The sequence below is a fragment of the Oncorhynchus gorbuscha genome, linkage group LG16 (assembly GCF_021184085.1).
Source record: "Oncorhynchus gorbuscha isolate QuinsamMale2020 ecotype Even-year linkage group LG16, OgorEven_v1.0, whole genome shotgun sequence".
Classification (NCBI taxonomy): Eukaryota; Metazoa; Chordata; class Actinopteri; order Salmoniformes; family Salmonidae; genus Oncorhynchus; species Oncorhynchus gorbuscha.
Window position 1 is genome coordinate 45,908,524 of NC_060188.1, and position 24,459 is coordinate 45,932,982.

The window sequence follows — 24,459 nt, forward strand, 5'->3', positions numbered from 1 at the left end:
GCCAAATGAGGTGTTGGCTTTGGGGATGATCAGTGAGATATACCTGCTGGACCGTGTGCTACGGATGGGTGTTGTTATCGTGACCAGTGAACTGAGATAAGGCAGAGCTTTACCTAGCATAGACTTATAGATGACCTGGAGACGAATATGTATCGAGGGCCAGCCGACTAGAGCATACAGGTAGCAGTGGTGGGTGGTATAAGGTGATTTGGTAACAAAACGGATGGCACTGTGAAAGACTGCATCCAGTTTGCTGAGTAGAGTGTTAGAAGCTATTTTGTAGATGACATCGCCGAAGTCGAGGATAGGTAGGATAGTTAGTTTTACTAGGGTAAGTTTGGCGGCGTGAGTGAAGGAGGCTTTGTTTGCGAAATAGGAAGCCTATTCTAGATTAGATTTTTGATTGGAGATGTTCAATATGAGTCTGGAAGGAGTCTTTACAGTCTAGCCAGACACCTAGGTATTGCATTTCCATTAACAGGTGTGCCTTGTTAAGTTGTGGAATTTATTTTCTTGAAGCGTTTGAGCCAAACAGTTATCATGTGACAAGATAGGGGTGGTATACAGAAGATAGCCCTATTTGGTAAAAGACCAAGTCCATTTTATGACAAGAACAGCTCAAATATAAGCAAAGAGAAACGACAGTCCATCAATACTTTAAGACATGAAGGTCAGTCGATCTGGAAAATGTCACAAACTTTGAAAGTTTCTTCAAGTGCAGTTGTAAAAACCATCATTAAAGAATGGAAGACCCAGAGTTACCTCTGCTGCAGAGGATAAATTCATTAGAGTTACCAGCCTCAGAAATTGCAGCCCAAATAAATGCTTTAGAGTTCAAGTAACGGAAACATCTCAACATCAACTGTTCAGAAGAGACTGCGTGAATCAGGTCTTCATGGTCGAGTTGCTGCAAAGAAACCACTACTAAAGGACACAAATAAGAAGAAGAGACTAGTTTGGGCCAAGAAACACGAGCAATGGACATTAGTCCGGTGGAAATCTGTCCTTTGGTCTGACGAGTTCAAATTTGAGATTTTTGGTTTCAACCGCCGTCTTTGTGAGAGACGCAGAGTAGATGAACGGATTATCTCCGCATGTGTGGTTCCCACCGTGAAGCATGGATGAGGATGTGTGGGGGTGCTTTGCTGGTGACACGGTCTGTGATTAATTTTGAATTCAAGGCACACTTAACCAGCATGGCTACCACAGCATTCTGCCATCCCACCTGGTGTGCGTTCATTTGTTTTTCAATGACCATGCTGTGTAAGGGCTATTTGACCAAGAAGGAGAGTGATTGACTGCTGCAGATAACCTGGCCGCTACAATCACCTGACCTCAACACATTTGAGATGGTTTGGGATGAGTTTGCCCGCAGAGTGAAGGAAAAGCAGCCAACAAGTGCTCAGCATATGTGGGAACTCCTTCATGACTGTTGGTAAAGCATTCCAGGTGAAGCTGATTGAGAGAATGCCAAGAATGTGCAGAGCTGTCAAGTCAATGAGTGGCTGCTTTGAAGAATCTAAAATAAAATATATATTTGGATTTGTTTAACACTTTGTTTGGTTACTACATGATTCCATGTGTTATTTCACAGTTTTGATGTCTTCACTATTATTCTACAATGTAGAAAATAGTAAAAATAAAGAAAAACCCTTGAATGTAGTCTGTCCAAACTTTTGACTGGTACTGTATGTAAAAGGGAGTCTTGGAAAATGTTTTCTGTGTTTTAAGCGATCTGTCTTTTTCAGCCATATTTTTTTAAAACAAATTCTTATTTACAATGACTGCCTAGGAACAGTTGGTTAGCTGCCTTGTTCAGGGCAGAACAACAGATTTTTACCTTGTCAGCTCGGGGATTCAATCTAGCAACCTTTTGGTTATTGGCCCAATGCTCTAACCACTAGGCTAACTGCTGCCCCATTTTTGAGGGGTGCAAAAGACCATTTGTCACCGAAATATCACTGGATTGCTACTCTTTCATACTATTGCTTTTGCCTGGCATTTTTTCCGTTACCGCTTTAACAATGTTGTGAAATTGGGAAAAGTTATATTTTAATGCAGTTGAAATGTTTACAAATTACATGCGCTGAAATGAAAGCAACTTCCCAAAAACAAACATTCGGATTATAGTGATGTTATGTCTGATCTAGCTAGCAATGTAAAGTATGAATAGATAGGTGTAATCTAGAGCCAAGCGTGTTGATTTTTTTTTATCCAAGGGTATCCTGTTATTGACACACCTGTTGAATTATGCAAGAGAACGTGACAACAACAGTAATTAATGAGTTAGTCTAGACAGTGCAGGTAGGTCTAGACAGAACAAGTCTTTGGTGGTTGCAGCCCTGTGGTTGCAGCCCCATTAACCCCTTTGTTAATGTATTCTGTTAAATAAAGGTTACATATTATTTTTTTGAAATACAAATGTATTCATGTCTGCAAATACACCATGTGTTTATGCAAAGGAGGCACATATAATTGTATTTGTTTTAACACAAAATCTAAAAACAATGCCTGTTACCATTAGAAAATGTGCATATGAGTACATTCTAAGGAGAGAGAAAAAGTGACATTTGACAATCAATGTAATACCAGAGTTCCCATCCCTGAACTCCTCCAGTAAAAAATTGTATGCGCTATAAATTTGTGAATATCTGATGGATTTGAAAGATTCAAAAAGTTTGTAGAATCTAAATCCATTGTCCAGCTGTTGCATTTATTAGAATTAGCTTTTAAAACATTTTACCAATTTTGATGACCTTTACTAGATTGAGGTGGAGTGTTGGCCTGTTTGGGATAGGGGGCAGCATTTTCACTTTTGGATGAAATGCATGCCCAGAGTAAACTGCCTCTTACTCAGTCCCAGATGCTAATATATGCATATTATTAGTAGTATTGGATAGAAACATTCTGAAGTTTCTAAAAACTGTTTGAATTATGTCTGTGAGTATAACAGAACTCCTATGGCATGCGAAAACCTGAGAAAAATCCAACCATGAAGTGGGAAATCTGAGGTTTGTAGTTTTTCAAAGCTTGGCACAACGAACACACTGTCTATGGGGTTAAGTTGCACTTCCTAAGGCTTCCACTAGATGTCAACCGTCTTTAGACACTTGTTTCAGGCTTCTGCTATAAAGGAAGGGGGAATGGGAGCTGAATGAGTCAGGTGTCTGGCAGAGTGTCTCAGACTCGTGACGCGCGGTCCCGACAGAGTTAGCTCTTGTTCCAGTACTTTTCTGCAGACAATGGAATTTTCCAGTTGGAACATTTATTGAAGTTTTATGTTAAAAACATCCTAAAGATTGATTTCATACATCGTTTGACATTTTTCTACAACCTGTAATGGAACTTTTTGAGTTTGTCTGGACGTAGTGCCCACTCCTCATGAAGATGGATTACTGGGCTGAACACGCTAACAACAAGTGGCTATTTGGACATAGATTATGGACTTTCTGGAACTTTATGGAACAAATCAGTAATTTATTGTCGAACTGTGATTCCTGGGAATGCATTCTGATGAAGATCATCAAAGGTAAGTGAATATTTATAATGTTATTTCTAACTTCTGTTGACTCTAACATGGAGGATATTTCTTTGGCTGGATTGGGCTCTGAGCGCCATTCTCAGATTATGCTTTTTCCGTAAAGTTTCTTTGAAATCTGACACAGCGGTTGCATTAAGGAGAAGTCTAGCTTTAATTCTGTGAATAACACTTGTATCTTTTATCAGTGTTTATTATGAGTATTTCTGGGATTTGATGTGGCTATCTGCAAAATCAACGGATGTTTTGGAATCAAAACATTACTGCACGTAACGCGCCAATGTAAACTGAGATTTTTGGATATAAATATGCACATTATCGAACAAAACATACATGTATTGTGTAACATGATGTCCTATGAGAGTCATCTGATGAAGATCATCAAAGGTTAGTGATACATTTGATCTATATTTCTGCTTTTTGTGACTCCTATCTTTGGCTGGAAAAATGGCTGTGTGTTTTTGTGACTTGGCTCTGACCTAACATAATCATATGTTGTGCTTTCGCTGTAAAGCCTTTTTGAAATCGGACATGATGGTTAGATAAACTTATTGTTAATCTTTAATTTGCTGTATTGGACTTGATAATGTGTGAAAGTTACATATTTAAAACAAATAGTTTAGAATTTCGCGGAATGTTGTCGAGGGGTTCGGCTAGCGAAACGCCTGCGCTTCAAAGTTTAACAGGAATCCAATACCGCTGGATTTTACTTTGTGTGTGGGTGGTAGGAGGCGGAAGAGGAGTGTTATTCCACACCTGTTTCATTTACTCTGTCCTGATCGTCTATGTTCCCCAACCATATTTTGTGCCAGTTCGCGGGAAGTGATCCTGACAAGTTATTTCCTCTAGTTACCCTTGCCTTGTGGAGCTGTTTCCCTTTACACTTACCGTACTTACACGACAATGAAAGCAGTGGAGTTAGCAAGAGCATAAACAGATCTGGGACCAGGCTGGTACTGTCTCTCCTCTCTCACGTGACTGTCCTGATATCCAGTACTCTAACACTGTGCCGCATGTCTTTATTAAGTACCCTAACCATGTGCCGTCTCTCCTCCCCCAGATGCCAGTGTTTCAGTGGAGGAGCCAAGTGAGCCTCGGGCTGACCCAGTTGCAGCAGCAGTGTTGGCAGTGGCCACCCCGGCGCAGGCTGCTCCCTGCCGCCCTTTGGAGACCCACGCAGGTAACTGCAGCCTCGCCTTCCTTCTCCACCTCACGGCTGCACCAGGACAGCCCAGACCCGGCGCCAATGGGCCTACTACCGCCAACACGGTCTCTCCCTCTGTTAGGGAGCTAGATTACCAGCACACGTATGGAATCACTTTTCACAGATACTCCCTGCCTCCTTTCCCCTCCTCTCACACTTCCTACCCCACCCAGAGTCACTAGTACCCAGTATCATCTCTTACACCCCACCTACTCTCTGCCAAACCTGTAACACACTAAGGAAGTAATATGCCGGCTGCTCTGGACACACACTGTCCATCAGTTTTTTTTTTATCCCATTTTTTTATGGTATCGATGAATTTGGCTATCATCTTTGGAAATCAGACCTTTTTAAGAACTTTTTCATTTTAGAATATGATGGATGGTGCGGAGATCTAGTATCCATAAGCAATACCTCAGATTAAACACAGTTTTCACAGTAAAGCCTGTGTTCCCACAAAACATATTCAAAGAAAGATTGGTCAACAATTTTGCAAACATCCAGATTTGAGGTCGACCGATTATAATTTTTCAAAGCCGATACCGATTATTGGAGGACCCCCCCCCAAAAAAAAGCCGATGCCGATTTTAGAATAAAAATGTATTTGTAATTATGACAATTACAACAATACTGAATGAACACTTATTTTAACTTAATATAATACAACAATAAAATCAATTTAGCCTCAAATAAATAATGAAAGCGTTCAATTTGGTTTAAATAATGCAAAAACAAAGTGTTGGAGAAGAAAGTAAAAGTGCAATATGTGCCATGTAAGAAAGCTAAAGTTTAAGTTCCTTGCTCAGAACATGAGAACATCTGAAAGCTGGTGGTTCCTTTTAACATGAGTCTTCAATATTCCCAGGTAATAAGTTTTAGGTTGTAGTTATTATCAGAATTATAGGACTATTTCTCTATACGATTTGTATTTCATATACCTTTCACTATTGGATGTTCTTATAGGCACTTTTTAGTATTGCCAGTGTAACAGTATAGCTTCCGTCCCTCTCCTCGCTCCTACCTGGGCTCGAACCAGGAACACATCGACAACAGTCACCCTCGAAGCAGCGTTACCCATTGCTCCACAAAAGCCGCGGCCCTTGCAAAGCAAGGGGAACAACTACTCCAAGTCTCAGAGCGTGTGACGTTTGAAACGCTATTAGCGCGCACCCCGCTAACTAGCGGATAGGCTTGAAGTCATAAACAGCGCAATGCTTGAAGCACAGCGAAGAGCTGCTGGCAAAACGCACAAAGGTACTGTTTGAATGAATGCTTACGAGCCTGCTGGTGCCTACCATCGCTCAGTCAGACTTCTCTATCAAATCCTAGACTTAATTATAACATAATAACACACAGAAATACGAGCCTTAGGTCATTTATACGGTCAAATCCGGAAACTATCATCTCGGAAACAAAAAGGTTTTATTCTTTCAGTGAAATACGGAACCGTTCCGTATTTTATCTAACGGGTGGCATCCATCAGTCTAAATATTAATAATTACGTAAAATTCTGGCAAATTAGTTCGCAACGAGCCAGGCGGCCCAAACTGCTGCATATACCCTGACTCTGCGTGCAATGAACGCAGGAGAAGTGACACAATTTCACCTGGTTAATATTGCCTGCTAACCTGGATTTATTTTAGCTAAATATGCACGTTTAAAAATATATACTTCTCTGTATTGATTTTAAGAAAGGCATTGATGTTTATGGTTCGGTACAGTCGTGCAACGATTGCTTTTTTCGCAAATGCGCTTTTGTTAAGTTATCCCCCGTTTGGCGAAGTTGGCCTTCTTTGTTAGGAAGTAATAGTCTTCACACAGTTCGCAACGAGCCAGGCGGCCCAAACTGCTGCATATACCCTGACTCTGTTGCAAGAGAAGTGACACCATTTCCCTAGTTAAAATAAATTCATTTTAGCAGGCAATATTAAATAAATATGCAGGTTTTAAAATATATACTTGTGTATTGATTTTAAGAAAGACCTGGATGTTTATGGTTAGGTACACATTGGAGCAACGACAGTCCTTTTTCGCGAATGCGCACCACATCGATTATATGCAATACAGGACACGCTAGATAAACTAGTAATATCATCAACCATGTGTAGTTTTAACTAGTGATTATGATTGATTGTTTTTTATAAGATAAGTGTAATGCTAGCTAGCAACTTACATTGGCTTCTACTGCATTCGCGTAACAGGCAGGCTCCTCGTTGAGCAGGTGGTTAAGAGTGTTGGACTAGTTAACTGTAAGGATGCAAGATTGAATCCCCGAGCTGACAAGGTAAAAATCTGTCGTTCTGCCCCTGAACAAGGCAGTTAACCCACCCGTTCCTAGGTCGTCATTGAAAATATGAATTTGTTCTTAACTTCTTGGCGCACCCATCCCGTTAGTGGGATCATTTTCGTCAACATCCGCTGAATTGCAGAGCGCCAAATTCACAAAAGTTACAAAAGTCAGAGAAGCAATAAAATGAATTGCTTACCTTGGATGATCTTCGGATGTTTGCACTCACAAGACTCCCAGTTACACAATAAATGTTCCTTTTGTTCGATAAAGATTATTTTTATAACCAAAAACCTTCATTTGGTTGGCGCGTTTTGTTCAGAAATCCACAGGCTCGTGCAGGTCATGATTGGCAGATGAAAATTCCAAATAGTATCCGTAACGTTGGTAGAAACATGTCAAACGTTTTTTATAATCAATCCTCAGGTTGTTTTTACAATAAATAATCGATAATATTTCAACCGGACCGTAGCTTTTTCAATAGGAGAGAGAGAAAATGTCTACTCCAAGCTGTTGCGCATGCGAAACTCTGCTGGCACCCAGCCATCCACTGACGCGATGTGATCGTTCTCTCTCATTTTTCAGAATAAAAGGCTGAAACTATGTCTAAAGACTGTTCACACCATGTGGAAGCCATAGGGAAAGGAATCAGGTTGATATCCCTTTAAACGGAGGGAAGGCATGCAATGGAACAGGGAGGTTTCAAAATAAGAGGCACTTCCTAGTTGGATTTTCCTCAGGTTTTCACCTGCAATATCAGTTCTGTTATACTCACAGACAATATTTTGACAGTTTTGGAAACATTAGTGTTTTCTATCCTAATCTGACCTTTATATGCAATTATATTATATTTTAGTTTCATTTGGGTACGTTTTTCATCCAAACATCAAAATACTGCCCCCTACACTCAACAGGTTAACTGACTTGCCTAGTTAAATAAAGGTGTACAAAAACAACAAAAAATCGGCCAAATTGGTGTCCAATTAATACCGATTTCCGATTGTTATGAAAACTTGAAATCGGCCCTAATTTTAATCGGCCATTCCGATTAATCGGCCGACCTCTAATCCAGATCGGTTTCAGTTTCCTAATATAATAACTGCAATAGAAAACCTCTATTTATAAACAAATGTCATTTGAGAATTGACCAAAACCGGGTTTATTTTGTCCAGTTTGTGATTTTCACTGAAGATATATGTTTTTAATTTGGACTCTGTCTCAGGTTTGACGGTACAATTCATGCACCCTACACAAATTCTTGTCTCAACCCCGGCCAACGGCCCCTGCAGCCCAACCCCCTACCCTAGTCACCCACGCCCTAGGCCTAAACATCCATCCCCAAGCCCTGATTGTAGTCAAGTAGCACGAGGTAACTAAGGACACTTGAGTACACTACATTCTCTTTCTGAACCTCAATTCTAAATTGTGCTATACTTGTGGAACTATACTAGCCTGAGTGCCAGTCTGTTTGTGCTATCATGTCACTCATTGTCATGTTTGGCTCATTATTTGAACATTCGTAGAGAAGAGAAGAGGAAAGAAAAGGAATTTTACTCAAGTGTCCATGCTAACCTCTTGTCTAGATCCTTAGACATTTTGTTTGTTTTATTTGGTTGCTGTGATGTTATGTTCAAGTTTTTTCTTTTCCAACGATGATCATGAAGGGAAAAAACACAGGTAAGTGCAGAAAAATATCATGCATTTTTTTCTACATCATATTACCAGATTAACAAATTATGTACAACAATATCTTTGCCTTATGATCAATGGTGAGACACAATGTCAGGTTTTTTTTTTAAATCAAAAGGTGGCATAGGTGGTGGGTGTGGCAGGGGGTGCGTTCAGCCTGTCTGCACGGTTGAATTTTAGAGGGAAACGTTTTTTTGCATTAAGGCATTTTCCTGCAATTCTCCATGGAGTTGAGAGGACATGTGGCAGTTTTAAAGCTAATTTCCTGCAATTCTTTGCATGTTGAGATGTCTGTTACTTGAATTCTGTGAAGTATTTATTTGGGCTGCAATTTCTGAGGCTGGTAACTCGAATGCGCTTATCCTCTGCAGCAGAGGTAACTCTGGGTCATCCTTTCCAGTGGCGTTCCTCATGAGAGCCAGTTTCATCATAGCCCTTGTTGGTTTTTACGACTGCACTCAAAGAAACTTTCAAAGTTCTTGACATTTTCCGGATTGACTGTTCTTCATGTCGTCAAGTAATGCTGGACTGTCGTATCTCTTTGCTTTTTGAGCTGTTCTTGTCATAAAATGGACTTGGTCTTTTCCCAAATAGGGCTATCTTCTGTATACCACCCCTACCTTGTCACAACACAATGCGCTCAAACACATTAAGAAGGAAATAAATTCCACAAATGGACTTTTAACAAAGCACACCCGTTAATTGAAATGCATTCCAGGTGACTCCCTCATGATGCTGGTTGAGAGAATGCCAAAAGTGTGCAAAGCTGTCATTAAAGCAAATGGTGGCTACTTTGAAGAATCTCAAATATAAAATATATTTTGATTTGTTTAACTCTTTTTTTTGTTTGTTACTATATGATTCCATATTTGTTTTTTCATAGTTTTGATGTCTTCCATATTATTCTACAATGTAGAAAATAGTGTAGATTATAAGGATAAACCTTTAAATGAATAGGTGTGTCCAAACTTTTGACTGGTACTGTGTGTGTGTATGTATGTTTATCCTTATATATATATATAATATATATAATATAATATTTTGTCATGTCATAGTAAATATTTGTGTTTTTAGCAAATGTAAGCAACATCTATGTTTATCGGTAGCCTGTAAAAGTTAGTTGTTTTTTAATTTAATACGTCCTCCTCATTTTATATTTCCATTTCGGTTGACCGGTCAGTCTGTATTTCTGAGGTTTGTATCTTTGAGGTTCTACTGTTGTTTGAGCGTTGTCATTTTTTAAACAGTATATCTTGGCTTGACAAACAGTAGCATGAGTTGTAAGTACCAATGTGAAACCTTTTTAACTAGACTTCCCAACCCTGCTCACCTCTTTGCCGTCTTCCTTTCAGATGAAGCACTTTCATCTAAACCATCTTCTCAAGGCCTCAGAAGATCTTCAGAAGGTAAAAATAGGATGGACAACCTGTCTCTAAGATATTTCAGCTGTATGCACTGTGTTCTTACATTGGACAAAGCCTAACAAATCCATTTCAAATGATTGATTGTTAAAGGTGTAATCTGGGATTTTTCACTTTTGCTCTTTTAAATTGATTCTGGATTAATATAATGTATAAATGCCTCCATGAGTTTAGTTCAACTGTTTTATCACTTCAGGCCATTGTTGATTCAGACTGCAGTTTTAATGCATTGGAATCTGTTGTAACTTTTACATGTATCACATTCTTCTTCACTAATCAGGTCGTTTTCTACAGCTCTGAATAAAACACTCGTGAACATTTTTCTTCATTTGCTTTTTTTCCGGAAAGGAAATCTAGCTGAGGACATAGGTGAAATTATCCTCCAGCTTCGGAGGCAAGTGGAAAGCCTATTCAGCACTAAGTATGGTAAGCTGCCTAATACACTTACCTGCACACTCAATGTTCAGACTCTGGCCAAGCGAGAGCAACTGACTCGAGCAATAAATCATAAATTATAGACTTCATCAACCGTTTCTACACAGCCTCATAATTTTATGTCCTTGTTAAGATGCCACAGAGAAAGCAATGATTCTCCCAAAAAAATGTTTTAACAATCCTGGGTATAATTCCAGTTGGTGCTGTATATGAACGAATATAAATGGTTTTTACTTGAACAATCATTTGTTAGTTTACAATTGTACAATTTATGCTCTGTGCATGTAAAAACCACTGCCGGAAAGCCCTGAACACAAGATTGTAATTTCTGACTCACACAGTGGAGGAATATATTGCTGGTAGACTCCTCTACATGGTTATATGGCACGCACCACGTGGCACTTCACTTTTTAGTATGAGTAGCATTCCAGTTTAGCTCGCACTCAGCAGGCCATATATAAAACTCCCCTAGAGCTACAGAACAGACTAATTACCGCAACGCGCAGCCCCCACATATTCCATATTCCGTTCCTAAAATCTGCCATCAGTACAGTGTAGGGAATATCTTCGAGTAGCCCATAGAAGATGGTAGAATAAAATTCTGCTGCAGGTGATGCATCAACCCGCGCGGATCCATAAGACGAGCCATCCACACACACAGTTCAGCCCCAGCCATAGGACTCTATACAGTAACCATGACCTCTGTAGCGGCCAAACCTACTCTTTCCCATAGGCTTGTACTATCTATAGTAGGACAGTACCAGCAGTTAGCTTCCAACAGCTGGCAGACATGTTTACATTTGGTTAGTTTTATCAGTGTTATTTAGATGGAAGATGTGAACTACATGTGGTAGCTCTATAGCTAGTAAATGTTAGCATAGAGGTAGAAAGCTAGCTCTTTCACTTCCATGCTCACTGAAGCCTGTGATAATGCTCAGTCTGCTGATGCTGCTGGCTGTTTGAGATGCTTTAGAAGTCACGTTGATGGTAGCGACATTAATCACTTTGAGAAGCAAGTTCTTGCTGATGCCCTCCTTCCATTGTTGATAGCTGTGGAAATTCCCAGGGATTAAATATGACATGCAGATTGACCATAGACACCCAATTCGCCAAAATATGTTTTGAGTTAGTCTGATCGGAATCTGTGATGTCATCAGCCTCCCCCTTGCTTGAGGAACAATGGAGGGGAAATAGAGAACAAAAGAGGAAAGGCCCACCCTCCCACTTGTGCTATGCCATGACTTACCTGGACCACCTATTGAGATGTGCCTTTTGTTTAGTAAATCTGGTGTTTAATGAGGTGAAAAGGAGACTGGAGTGCCACTTTAAATATTGAACAGCATAGGGCTTTTGCATAAAATTAATCACCCATATTCCTCTCCATTTCCCATCCCCCTCTCTTTCTGTAGCCGAGGCCCTTGGACTACCTGAGTCTGCAAAGGTGCCCTACTCCAAGTTTCAGATGTACCCAGAGGAGCTGTGTGTCACAGGGCTCCCAGAGGGCATGACTTTCCGTAGGCCCAACTGTTTCGGAGCTGCCAAGCTGCGAAAGATCCTGGCTGTTGGCAGCCAGATCCACTTTGTTATCAAAAGGTCAGAGGCCATACATTGTCACGGGGGCAGGGTGCATTCCAATAATATCTCCTTTCTCCAGAAGTTTGCAGTTGTTCACATCCCTTCATTGATTTGAAAGGAAATGACTGATATATGGAAACCCTCTAGCCCTACACCAATCTAATTATTTTGTGGGGAGTAGTGAACAAGTACACACTTCAATAGGATTATTGGAACGCAACTAAGGTATTGGTCGCATTCCAGGCTGATTACATTGCAGATGTTGCATTACATCAACCAACGGTTGCATCATCGACTGCCCAGTCGGGCATCAGACTGCTATATCATATGATGTGGTTAACTGATGTGTGAAACACTTATCCAGGTGTTGTGAGATATAGAAGGCATCTGCAATATAGTCAGCCTGGAACACAATCCTTGTTTGGATATATTATTATTATTGTTGTATGAAGAGGATCTAGGTAAAACGTTGTATAAGTTGGTGCAGGAATTAAACACAAAAGCATTATTTGTGTGCAAGCTTCTCTTTATGAAGTTCTAACCATGTTTTGTTGTGGTATACTATACAGGCCAGAACTGTTAACAGATCTTGTCAAGCTAGAACCGCCTCCACTCCCAGCCTGTGATTCAGGTGACTACATCTTCATCCTAAATTCCAGCTGATTTAATGATTGTATCACAGTTGATTTGAACAATTTTAACATTCAAAAACACAAAGTAAGTTTCCAAACTAGATTAAACATCCCCACTGAATATAATGGCCAATATCTCAATAGTTTGAAATAAGTTAGAATTTTGGTTCAATGTCAATTCATTACTGAATTGATTGAGTGAAAATGGGCCCAGCCCTCTTATAATGTTCTCCACTGTGTCCTTTACCATTAGGCCCTTTTAAAGCAACTATTATTCTACACATGATCAGTTCAAAATCTTGAGCCCATAAATTAGAATTAACTCTGTAATTAATTAAAATTAGCTGGTAATTACACATTTAAGGCAGTGGTTTGGATCCATTCACCGCTTTTTTAGACTTTTTTTCCACAGACCTGGACTCCAAAGATGCTTTGTCAGAAGACGTAGGGGCTGCAATGCAGAGACCAAGCTTCCCAGGTAATAAGGAGACCAAGTACTTGATTCAATATCGGTACATTCATTTACCCTCCTATACTTTGAGTAATACATAGTGGATATCATTTGGAGCCTGGTTGCGATTGTTTTTTTCCTCTTGCTTGTTCACTTTTTCTCTAAAATGAGAAGCACTATTTATATGTTGCAAAGGTGTATATGAAATAAATTAAACAAAACTACTCCATCTGATGTTGTCATATGGTTCTGTTGACAGACAGCTTAGAGGCCAAGCTGTCTAGGATCGACCTGGCCAACACCCTGAGAGAGCAGGTCCAGGACCTATTCAACCGGAAGTATGGGGAGGCACTTGGCATCAAATACCCCGTCCAAGTGCCTTACAAGAGGATCAAGAGCAACCCGGGCTCGGTGATCATCGAGGGCCTTCCCCCTGGCATCCCCTTCAGGAAACCCTGTACCTTTGGCTCGCAGAACCTGGAGAGGATCCTGGCAGTTGCAGACAAGATCTGCTTCACCATCACCAGGTGGGTAGTTCTCCTTCACGTTTTCATGGGGTTGTGGAAATAAGACATATGGCAGGGATGTTCAGCTACTGGCCCTTGGGACAAACTATTGCTACTTTTCTTTTCTCCCTGGTAGTTGATTGGTTGATGTTAAGATTCCATCTTTGTTTATCTCTTGCAGACCTTTCCAAGGACTCATCCCTAAACCAGGTAACTCTCCATATATTTTATGAAGCAGATTAGAGGTCGACCGATTAATCGGAATGGCCGATTTAATTAGGGCCGATTTCATGTTTCCATAACAATCGGTATTTTTGGGCGCAGATTTAAAAATATATGTATTTATTATTTTAAACGTTTTTTTTAATAACCTTATTTAACTAGGCAAGTCAGTTAAGAACACATTCTTATTTTCAATGACGGCCTGGGAATGCTGGGTAAAACTGCTTTGTTCAGGGGCAGAAAGACAGATTTTCACCTTGTCAGCTCGGGGGACCCAATCTTACAATCTTAGTTAACTCGTCCAACGCAATAACGACCTGCCTCTCTCTCGTTGCACTCCACAAGGAGACTGCCTGTTACGCGAATCAAATCAAATCAAATGTATTTATATAGCCCTTCGTACATTTACATTTACATTTAAGTCATTTAGCAGACGCTCTTATCCAGAGCGACTTACAAATTGGTGCATTCACCTTATGACATCCAGTGGAACAACCACTTTACAATAGTGCATCTAAATATTTTAAGGGGGGGGGAGGGGGGTGAGAAGGATTACTTTATCCTATCCTAGGTATTCCTTAAAGAGGTGGGGTTTCAGGTGTCTCCGGAAGGTGGTGATTGACTCCGCTGTCCTGGCGTCGTGAGGGAGTTTGTTCCACCATTGGGGAGCCAGAGCTGATATCTCAAAGTGCTGTACAGAAACCCAGCCTAAAACCCCAAACAGCAAACAATGCAGGTGTAAAAGCACGGTGGCTAGGAAAAACTCCCTAGAAAGGCCAAAACCTAGGAAGAAACCTAGAGAGGAACCGGGCTATGTGGGGTGGCCAGTCCTCTTCTGGCTGTGCCGGGTAGAGATTATAACAGAACATGACCAAGATGTTCAAATGTTCATAAATGACCAGCATGGTCAAATAATAATAAGGCAGAACAGTTGAAACTGGAGCAGCAGCACAGTCAGGTGGACTGGGGACAGCAAGGAGCCATCATGTCAGGTAGTCCTGGGGCACGGTCCTAGGGCTCAGGTCCTCCGAGAGAGAGAAAGAAAGAGAGAATTAGAGAGAGCATATGTGGGGTGGCCAGTCCTCTTCTGGCTGTGCCGGGTGGAGATTATAACAGAACGTGGCCAAGATGTTCAAATGTTCATAAATGACCAGCATGGTTGAATAATAGTAAGGCAGAACAGTTGAAACTGGAGCAGGAGCATGGCCAGGTGGACTGGGGACAGCAAGGAGTCCTCATGTCAGGTAGTCCTGGGACATGGTCCTAGGGCCCAGGCCAGTTGAAACTGGAGCAGCAGCATGGCCAGGTGGACTGGGGACAGCAAGGAGTCATCATGTCAGGTTGTCCTGGGGCATGGTCCTAGGGCTCAGGTCCTCCGAGAGAGAGAAAGAAAGAGAGAAGGAGAGAATTAGAGAACGCACACTTAGATTCACACAGGACACCGAATAGGACAGGAGAAGTACTCCAGATAAACAAACTGACCCTAGCCCCCCGACACATAAACTACTGCAGCATAAATACTGGAGGCTGAGACAGGAGGGGTCAGGAGACACTCTGGCCCCATCCGAGGACACCCCCGGACAGGGCCAAACAGGAAGGATATAACCCCACCCACTTTGCCAAAGCACAGCCCCCACACCACTAGAGGGAAATGCAGTAAGCCAAGGTAAGTTGCTAGGTAGCATTAAACTTATATTATAAAAAACAATCAACCATAATCACTAGTTAACTACACATGGTTGATGCTAGATAATATCTAGTAATATCGTGTCCTGCGTTGCATATAACCTGACTGAGCATACAATTTATCTAAGTATCTGACTGAGCGGTGTTATGCAGAAGCAGGCGCATAAACATTCATTCAACATTCAAACAGCACTTTCGTGTGTTTTGCCAGCAGCTCTTCGTTGTGCTTAAGCATTTCGCTGTTTATGACTTCAAGCCTATCAACTCCCGAGCTGAGGCTGGTGTAACCGAAGTGAAATGGCTAGCTAGTTAGTGCGCGCTAATAGCGTTTCAAACGTCACTCGCTCTGAGCCTTCTAGTAGTTGTTCCCCTTGCTCTGCATGGGTAACGCTGCTTTGATTGTGGCTGTTGTCGTTGTGTTGCTGGTTCGAGCCCAGGGAGGAGCGAGGAGAGGGACTGAAGCTATACTGTTACACTGGCAATACTAAAGTGCCTATAAGAACATCCAATTGTCAAAGGTTAATGAAATACAAATGGTATAGAGGGAAATACTCATATGTTTTCATGTTCTGTGCAAGGAACTGAAACGTTAGCTTTCTTACATAGCACATATTGCACTTTTACTTTATTCTCCAACACTTTGTTTTTGCATTATTTAAACCAAATTGAACATTTCATTATTTACTTGAGGCTAAATTGATTTTATTGATGTATTATCATTTACATTTAAGTCATTTAGCAGACGCTCTTATCCAGAGCGACTTACAAATTGGTGCATTCACCTTATGACATCCAGTGGAACAGCCACTTTACAATAGTGCATCTAAATATTTTAAGGGGGGGGGTGAGAAGGATTACTTTATCCTATCCTAGGTATTCCTTAAAGAGGTGGGGTTTCAAGTGTCTCCGGAAGGTGGTGATTGACTCCGCTGTCCTGACGTCGTGAGGGAGTTTGTTCCACCATTGGGGAGCCAGAGCAGCGAACAGTTTTGACTGGGCTGAGCGGGAACTGTAGCGAGCAGGCCAGAGGTGGATGAACGCAGTGCCCTTATTTGGGTGTAGGGCCTGATCAGAGCCTGGAGGTACTGAGGTGCCGTTCCCCTCACAGCTCCGTAGGCAAGCACCATGGTCTTGTAGCGGATGCGAGCTTCAACTGGAAGCCAGTGGAGAGAGCGGAGGAGCGGGGTGACGTGAGAGAACTTGGGAAGGTTGAACACTAGACGGGCTGCGGTGTTCTGAATGAGTTGTAGGGGTTTAATGGCACAGGCAGGGAGCCCAGCCAACAGCGAGTTGCAGTAATCCAGACGGGAGATGACAAGTGCCTGGATTAGGACCTGCGCCGCTTCCTGTGTGAGGCAGGGTCGTACTCTGCGGATGTTGTAGAGCATGAACCTACAGGAACGGGCCACCGCCTTGATGTTAGTTGAGAACGACAGGGTGTTGTCCAGGATCACACCAAGGTTCTTAGCGCTCTGGGAGGAGGACACAATGGAATTGTCAACAGTGATGGCGAGATCATGGAACGGGCAGTCCTTCCCCGGGAGGAAGAGCAGCTCCGTCTTGCTGAAGTTCAGCTTGAGGTGGTGATCCATCATCCACACTGATATGTCTGCCAGACATGCAGAGATGCGATTCGCCACCTGGTCATCAGAAGGGGGAAAGGAGAAGATTAATTGTGTGTCATCTGCATAGCAATGATAGGAGAGACCATGTGAGGTTATGACAGAGCCAAGTGACTTGGTGTATAGCGAGAATAGGAGAGGGCCTAGAACAGAGCCCTGGGGGACACCAGTGGTGAGAGCGCGTGGTGAGGAGACAGATTCTCGCCACGCCACCTGGTAGGAGCGACCTGTCAGGTAGGACGCAATCCAAGCGTGGGCCGCGCCGGAGATGCCCAACTCGGAGAGGGTGGAGAGGAGGATCTGATGGTTCACAGTATCGAAGGCAGCCGATAGGTCTAGAAGGATGAGAGCAGAGGAGAGTTAGCTTTAGCGGTGCGGAGCGCCTCCGTGATACAGAGAAGAGCAGTCTCAGTTGAATGACTAGTCTTGAAACCTGACTGATTTGGATCAAGAAGGTCATTCTGAGAGAGATAGCGGGAGAGCTGACCAAGGACGGCACGTTCAAGAGTTTTGGAGAGAAAAGAAAGAAGGGATACTGGTCTGTAGTTGACATCGGAGGGATCGAGTGTAGGTTTTTTCAGAAGGGGTGCAACTCTCGCTCTCTTGAAGACGGAAGGGACGTAGCCAGCGGTCAGGGATAAGTTGATGAGCGAGGTGAGGTAAGGGAGAAGGTCTCCGGAAATGGTCTGGAGAAGAGAGGAGGGGATAGGGTCGAGTGGGCAGGTTGTTGGGCGGCCGGCCGTCACAAGACGCGAGATTTCATCTGGAGAGAGAGGGGAGAAAGAGGTCAGAGCACAGGGTAGGGCAGTGTGAGCAGAACCAGCGGTGTCGTTTGACTTAGCAAACGAGGATCGGATGTCGTCGACCTTCTTTTCAAAATGGTTGACGAAGTCATCTGCAGAGAGGGAGGAGGGGGGGGAGGGGGAGGAGGATTCAGGAGGGAGCAGAAGGTGGCAAAGAGCTTCCTAGGGTTAGAGGCAGATGCTTGGAATTTAGAGTGGTAGAAAGTGGCTTTAGCAGCAGAGACAGAGGAGGAAAATGTAGAGAGGAGGGAGCGAAAGGATGCCAGGTCCGCAGGGAGGCGAGTTTTCCTCCATTTCCGCTATTATATTAAGTTAATATAAGTGTTCATTCAGTATTGTTGTAATTGTCATTATTACAAATAAATAAATAAAAATTGGACGATTAATCGGCTTTTTTGGTCCTCCAGTAATCGGTATCGGCCTTGAAAAAAAATCATAATCGGTCAACCTCTAAAGCAGATATTCATATTTCTGAATAATCAAATCAAATTGTATTGGTCACCTACCTACACATGATTAGCAGATGTTAATGCGAGTGTAGCGAAATGCTTGTGCTTCTAGTTCCGACCATGCAGTAATATCTAACAAGTAATTACATTTACATTTAAGTCATTTAGCAGACGCTCTTATCCAGAGCGACTTACAAATTGGTGCATTCACCTTATGACATCCAGTGGAACAGCCACTTTACAATAGTGCATCTACATATTTTAAGGGGGGTGAGAAGGATTACTTTATCCTATCCTAGGTATTCCTTAAAGAATTACTTAAAATTAATCTAACAATTTCACAACTACCTTTGACACAGGTGTAAAGGAATGAATAAGTACATATAAATAATATGTACGTATAAATATATGGATGAGCAAGGGCCGAACGGCATAGGCAAGATGCAGTAGATGGTTTAGAGTACAGTATATACATATAAGATGAGTAATGTAGGGTATGTAAACATTATATAAAGTTGATTGTGTAAAGTCACAAGTGATACATTTATTACATCCAATTTTTTATTATTAAAGGGGCTAGAGATTTGAGTCAGTATGTTGGCAGCAGCCACTCAATGTTAGTGATGGCTATTTAACAGTCTGATGGCCTTGAGATAGAAGCTGTTTTTCAGTCTGTCGGTCCCAGCTTTGATGCACATGTACTGACCTTGCCTTCTGGATGATAGCGGGGTGAACAGGCAGTGGCTCGGGTAGTTGTTGTCCTTGATGATCTTTTTGGCCTTCCTGTGACATTGGGTGGTGTAGGTGTCCTGGAGGGCAGGTAGTTTGCCCCCGGTGATGCATTGTGCAGACCTCACTGCCCTCTGGAGAGCCTTACGGTTGTGGGTGGAGCAGTTACCATACCAGGCGGTGATACCGCCCGACAGGATGCTCTCAATTGTGCATCTGTAAATGTTTGAGTGTTTTTGGTGACAAAACAAGGACAAATTTCTTCAGCCTCCTGAGGTTGAAGAGGCGCTGTTGCCACGCTGTCTGTGTGGGTGGTCCATTTCAATTTGTCCTTGATGTGTAAGCCGAGGAACTTAAAACTTTCCACCTTCTCCACTACTGTCCTGTCGATGTGGATAGGGGGCTGCTCCCTCTGCTGTTTCCTGAAGTCCATGATCATCTCCTTTGTTTTGTTTACGTTGAGTGTGAGGTTATTTTCCTGACACCACACTCTGAGGGCCCTCACCTCCTCCCTGTAGGCCGTCTCGTCGTTATTGGTAATTTTTTTATATTTTTTATTTCACCTTTATTTAACCAGGTAGGCTAGTTGAGAACAAGTTCTCATTTGCAACTGCGACCTGGCCAAGATAAAGCATAGCAGTGTGAACAGACAACACAGAGTTACACATGGAGTAAACAATTAACAAGTCAATAACACAGTGGAAAAAAAGGGGAGTCTATATACAATGTGTGCAAAAGGCATGAGGAGGTAGGGGAATAATTACAATATTGCAGATTAACACTGGAGTGATAAATGATCAGATGATCATGTACAGGTAGAGATATTGGTGTGCAAAAGAGCAGAAAAGTAAATAAATAAAAACTGTGGGGATGAGGTAGGTGAAAATGGGTGGGCTATTTACCAATAGATTATGTACAGCTGCAGCGATCGGTTAGCTGCTCAGATAGCTGATGTTTGAAGTTGGTGAGGGAGATAAAAGTCTCCAACTTCAGCGATTTTTGCAATTCGTTCCAGTCACAGGCAGCAGAGTACTGGAACAAAAGGCGGCCGAATGAGGTGTTGGCTTTAGGGATGATCAGTGAGATACACCTGCTGGAGCGCGTGCTACGGATGGGTGTTGCCATCGTGACCAGTGAACTGAGATAAGGCGGAGCTTTACCTAGCATGGCCTTGTAGATGACCTGGAGCCAGTGGGTCTGGCGACGAATATGTAGTGAGGGCCAGCCGACTAGAGCATACAAGTCGCAGTGGTGGGTAGTATAAGGTGCTTTAGTGACAAAACGGATGGCACTGTGATAAACTGCATCCAGTTTGCTGAGTAGAGTGTTGGAAGCAATTTTTTAGATGACATCGCCGAAGTCGAGGATCGGTAGGATAGTCAGTTTTACTAGGGTAAGCTTGGCAGCGTGAGTGAAGGAGACTTTGTTGCTGAATAGAAAGCCGACTCTTGATTTGATTTTCGATTGGAGATGTTTGATATGGGTCTGGAAGGAGAGTTTGCAGTCTAGCCAGACACCTAGGTACTTATAGGTGTCCACATATTCAAGGTCGGAACCATCCAGTGTAGTGATGCAAGTCGGGCATGCGGGTGCAGGCAGCGATCGGTTGAAAAGCATGCATTTGGTTTTACTAGCGTTTAAGAGCAGTTGGAGGCCATGGAAGGAGTGTTGTATGGCATTGAAGCTCGTTTGGAGGTTAGATAGCACAGTGTCCAATGACGGGCCGAAAGTATATAGAATGGTGTCGTCTGCGTAGAGGTGGATCAGGGAATCGCCCGCAGCAAGACCAACATCATTGATAGATACAGAGAAAAGAGTCGGCCCGAGAATTGAACCCTGTGGCACCCCCATAGAGACTGCCAGAGGACCGGACAGCATGCCCTCCGATTTGACACACTGAACTCTGTCTGCAAAGTAATTGGTGAACCAGGCAAGCCTACCACTCTAGTGTCGTCTGCAAACTTGATGGTTGAGTTGGAGGCGTGCATGGCCACGCAGTCATGGGTGAACAGGGAGTACAGGAGAGGGCTGAGAACGCACCCTTGTGGGGCCCCAGTGTTGAGGATCAGCGGGGTGGAGATTTTGTTTCCTACCCTCACCACCTGGGGGCGTCCCATCAGAAAGTCCAGGACCAAGTTGCACAGGGCAGGCTCGAGACCCAGGGTCTCGCGCTTAATGATGAGTTTGGAGGGTAATATGGTGTTAAATGCTGAGCTGTAGTCGATGAACAGCATTCTTACATAGGTATTCCTCTTGTCCAGATGGGTGAGGGCAGTGTGATTGCGTCGTCTGTGGACCTATTGGGGCGGTAAGCACATTTCCTAACAAGTACATGACTTGTTAAGAAATGTCCCGTGTCAACTGTGAATAGATAGTGTAGTAGTTATAAACACTGAGTGTACAAAGCATTAGGGACACATTGCTAATATTGAGTTGCATCTCCTTTTGCTTCACACAGGAAACTGTTGTGTAGAAAACCCATCAGTGTTGCAGTTCTTGACACACTCAACCCGGTGTGCCTGGCACCTACTACCATACCCAATTCAAAGGCACTTAAATATTTTGTCTTGGCCATTCACCCTCTGAATGGCGCACATACACAATCCATGTCTCAATTGTCTCTAGGCTTAAAAATCCTTCTTCCCCTTCCTCTACACTGATTTGAAGTGTATTTACCGTAATTGCTGGACTATTAAGCGCACCTGAATATAAACCGCACCCACTGAATTATTAAAAAATATGTATTTTGTACATAAATACACCGCACATGTCTATAAGCCGCTGGTGCCTACCGGTACATTGAAACAAATTAACTTGGTCACTATCTTCCTCCTCCTGTGCACTGAAACCACTGAAGTAATCTCCTTCGGTGTCGGAGATGAATAGCCTCAGAATTGCTTCATACGATGTTGGATCGTTTTCATTGTCGCTCTCGTCACTTTCATCCGGAGGCAAATACCCCGCTGAGCTCATGCTTCCCCTTCAACACGCAGCAGTCCAGCCTTTCGAAACCAGTTGATGATAGTGGATTTTTTGACATTGCTCCACGCTGTCAGGACCCACTGGCAGACTTGACCATAAGTTGCTCTTCACATGCAGCCCGTTTTAGTGAAGGATTTCTCCCCACTTGTCATCCAAGACTCCCACTGAACAAGGAGCGCCACCTTAAATGCACAATTTACACTGATGTCGAGTGGCTGCAAATACTTTGGGCCATCTGCTTTTCTTCCCTCTGAAAGCCTTTGTTGTCTTTTTGCACTGAGTCAGTTCCTCACGCTGCTGTTTCCAACGTCTTATCATCGACTCATTAAGGCCAAGCTCCCGTGTAGCAGCTCTCTTTCCTTTTCCAACAGCCAGATCAATCGCCTTCAACTTGAAAGCTGCATCATATGCATTTCTCCGTGTCTTTGCCATGATGACGGTGACAAAATTACTACCGTAATCAGAATGATGGGAAGTTTGAGCACGCTCGATTTTACGTCACATTATGTGACGGTGCTCAGTTTTTTGGCGGCATGAATCTTGTGAAAGCGGGAAAAATCCATAAATTAGCCGCGTCATTGTATAAACTGCGAGGTTCAAAGGGTGGGAATAAAGTAGCAGCTTATAGTCCAGCAATTACGGTAACAAGTGACATCAATAAGGGATCATAGCTTTCACCTGGTCAGTCTATGCCAGGGAAAGAGCATGAGCAAGAATGTTTTGTACACTCGGTTGTATAATGACATTACATTTGTCTCCCTCTTAGCGCCTCGTCGGATCACTTTATTGAAGAAGGCCTACGCCTCAATAAGCGGTGAGCATTATAGTTGTGTTGCATATTCATTTTGATGCCGTATGAACACTTCATTTGAAATTGTCATGAATGCATGCACTAAATATGAGCATTCAGATACCCAGAGCAAGCAAAAACAAAGTAAACAGTGCACTTATCAGAGTCAACTGCATACATATATTTATTTTATTTTCCCACCAATTCTGTTTGACTCTCCTCCTGAAATGACAGATGAGGAAGAGGTCAACTGTATCGGTGAGAAAGTGATACTTCGCGAGCAAGTGAAAGAACTCTTCAACCAGAAATATGGTCAGTGTATATCCTTCATTCATACTGTATGCTTTATCTATCTTAGTGAAAAAGATTATTCTAACTTACATTCAAGTTTAATATTCACTTAATCTCTCATGATATCCATGCATGACTTAGTGAAAATTCAACCTAAGTTGAAGTTAAGATCCGCCCAAAACTGACTGAAAACATTCTTGTTAAGGTGATGCTTTGGGCCTGGACCACTCTGTCCTGGTCCCATACAAGCTGATCCGTGCCAGTCCCGAGTCTGTGGAAGTTAGTGGCCTTCCAGACGATATTCGCTTCAGAAATCCCAACACTTACGACTTAGTCCGCCTGGAAAAGATTCTTCAAGCCCGAGATGAGATCAACATCAACATCAAAAGCCAGCTACAGTGAGTGTCTGTGTAATTGTGATGATAGTGTCAATCTGAAGTTTGTGGAAATATCCCAGATTATGGATACAAAGTCTAAAATGTGAAAGAAGGACATGAAAGAACTGTACACTTTGAAATTATAGTGAAGACTCACTCTTAGGTAATGCCAGGCTCACATCTGGTCATTTACAGAAATTAAATTCCTATTTAATGAATTTTCTTTTCTACAGGCCTTTTGCAGAAATATGCACCCAAACATGTAACACAGGTAAGGATTGTTCTATAGTAACCTATTTATTTTAAAAAAATATATATTAAAAAAAAGCAATGCAGTCTATAACGACATGTACTTTAGCAGTATGTTCAAAAAGGCATTATTGTTTTTGTGTTTTAAGAAGGGAATGAGGTTTCTACCAATCGACGCAAACGCAAAAGAGTCCTGGAGAGCAGCCGGGTGTCCTTACCCTCCGAGTCAGGGGTATCAACCAATCAGATTCCAGTGATGGTACGTGGTAATAACAAAGCTATTATATAACAGTTTGTTGTATTTACGTGATCATTCTCAATCATTATCAAAAATACATGACTGAAATACTCTGATTTGATAATTTCGATGCAGATTACATTATATTTATAAATGTATATTATATTTGTAGGTATTAAAGGCATTTGTGAATGGCACTAATGGTTGTGTAATTGGACAGGAATTTGCTTCTGCAACAGCATAACTAGTCTCCCTCATGCTCACTCTAATGATCCTTCTATTG

The 24,459-nt window shown here is 42.3% G+C and overlaps 1 protein-coding gene across 6 annotated transcripts in view; it reads left to right on the forward strand.

The window, feature by feature from the left end:
- The window catches only part of LOC123999216 (general transcription factor II-I repeat domain-containing protein 1-like), a 52,948-nt gene that overhangs the window by 27,412 nt on the left and 1,077 nt on the right, over positions 1 to 24,459 (forward strand). For 5 of the 6 annotated variants that reach the window (XM_046304768.1, XM_046304764.1, XM_046304767.1 and 2 more), the window contains exons 14-26: positions 4,599 to 4,718; positions 10,071 to 10,124; positions 10,488 to 10,565; positions 11,984 to 12,167; positions 12,719 to 12,780; positions 13,179 to 13,259; positions 13,492 to 13,759; positions 13,920 to 13,948; positions 22,998 to 23,045; positions 23,256 to 23,333; positions 23,518 to 23,710; positions 23,923 to 23,960; positions 24,088 to 24,197. In XM_046304768.1, coding sequence (XP_046160724.1) covers positions 4,599 to 4,718; positions 10,071 to 10,124; positions 10,488 to 10,565; positions 11,984 to 12,167; positions 12,719 to 12,780; positions 13,179 to 13,259; positions 13,492 to 13,759; positions 13,920 to 13,948; positions 22,998 to 23,045; positions 23,256 to 23,333; positions 23,518 to 23,710; positions 23,923 to 23,960; positions 24,088 to 24,197 — 1,343 coding nt within the window. The remainder of the gene's footprint in view (positions 1 to 4,598; positions 4,719 to 10,070; positions 10,125 to 10,487; positions 10,566 to 11,983; positions 12,168 to 12,718; positions 12,781 to 13,178; positions 13,260 to 13,491; positions 13,760 to 13,919; positions 13,949 to 22,997; positions 23,046 to 23,255; positions 23,334 to 23,517; positions 23,711 to 23,922; positions 23,961 to 24,087; positions 24,198 to 24,459) is intronic. The other variant, XM_046304763.1, reaches the window with a different exon arrangement.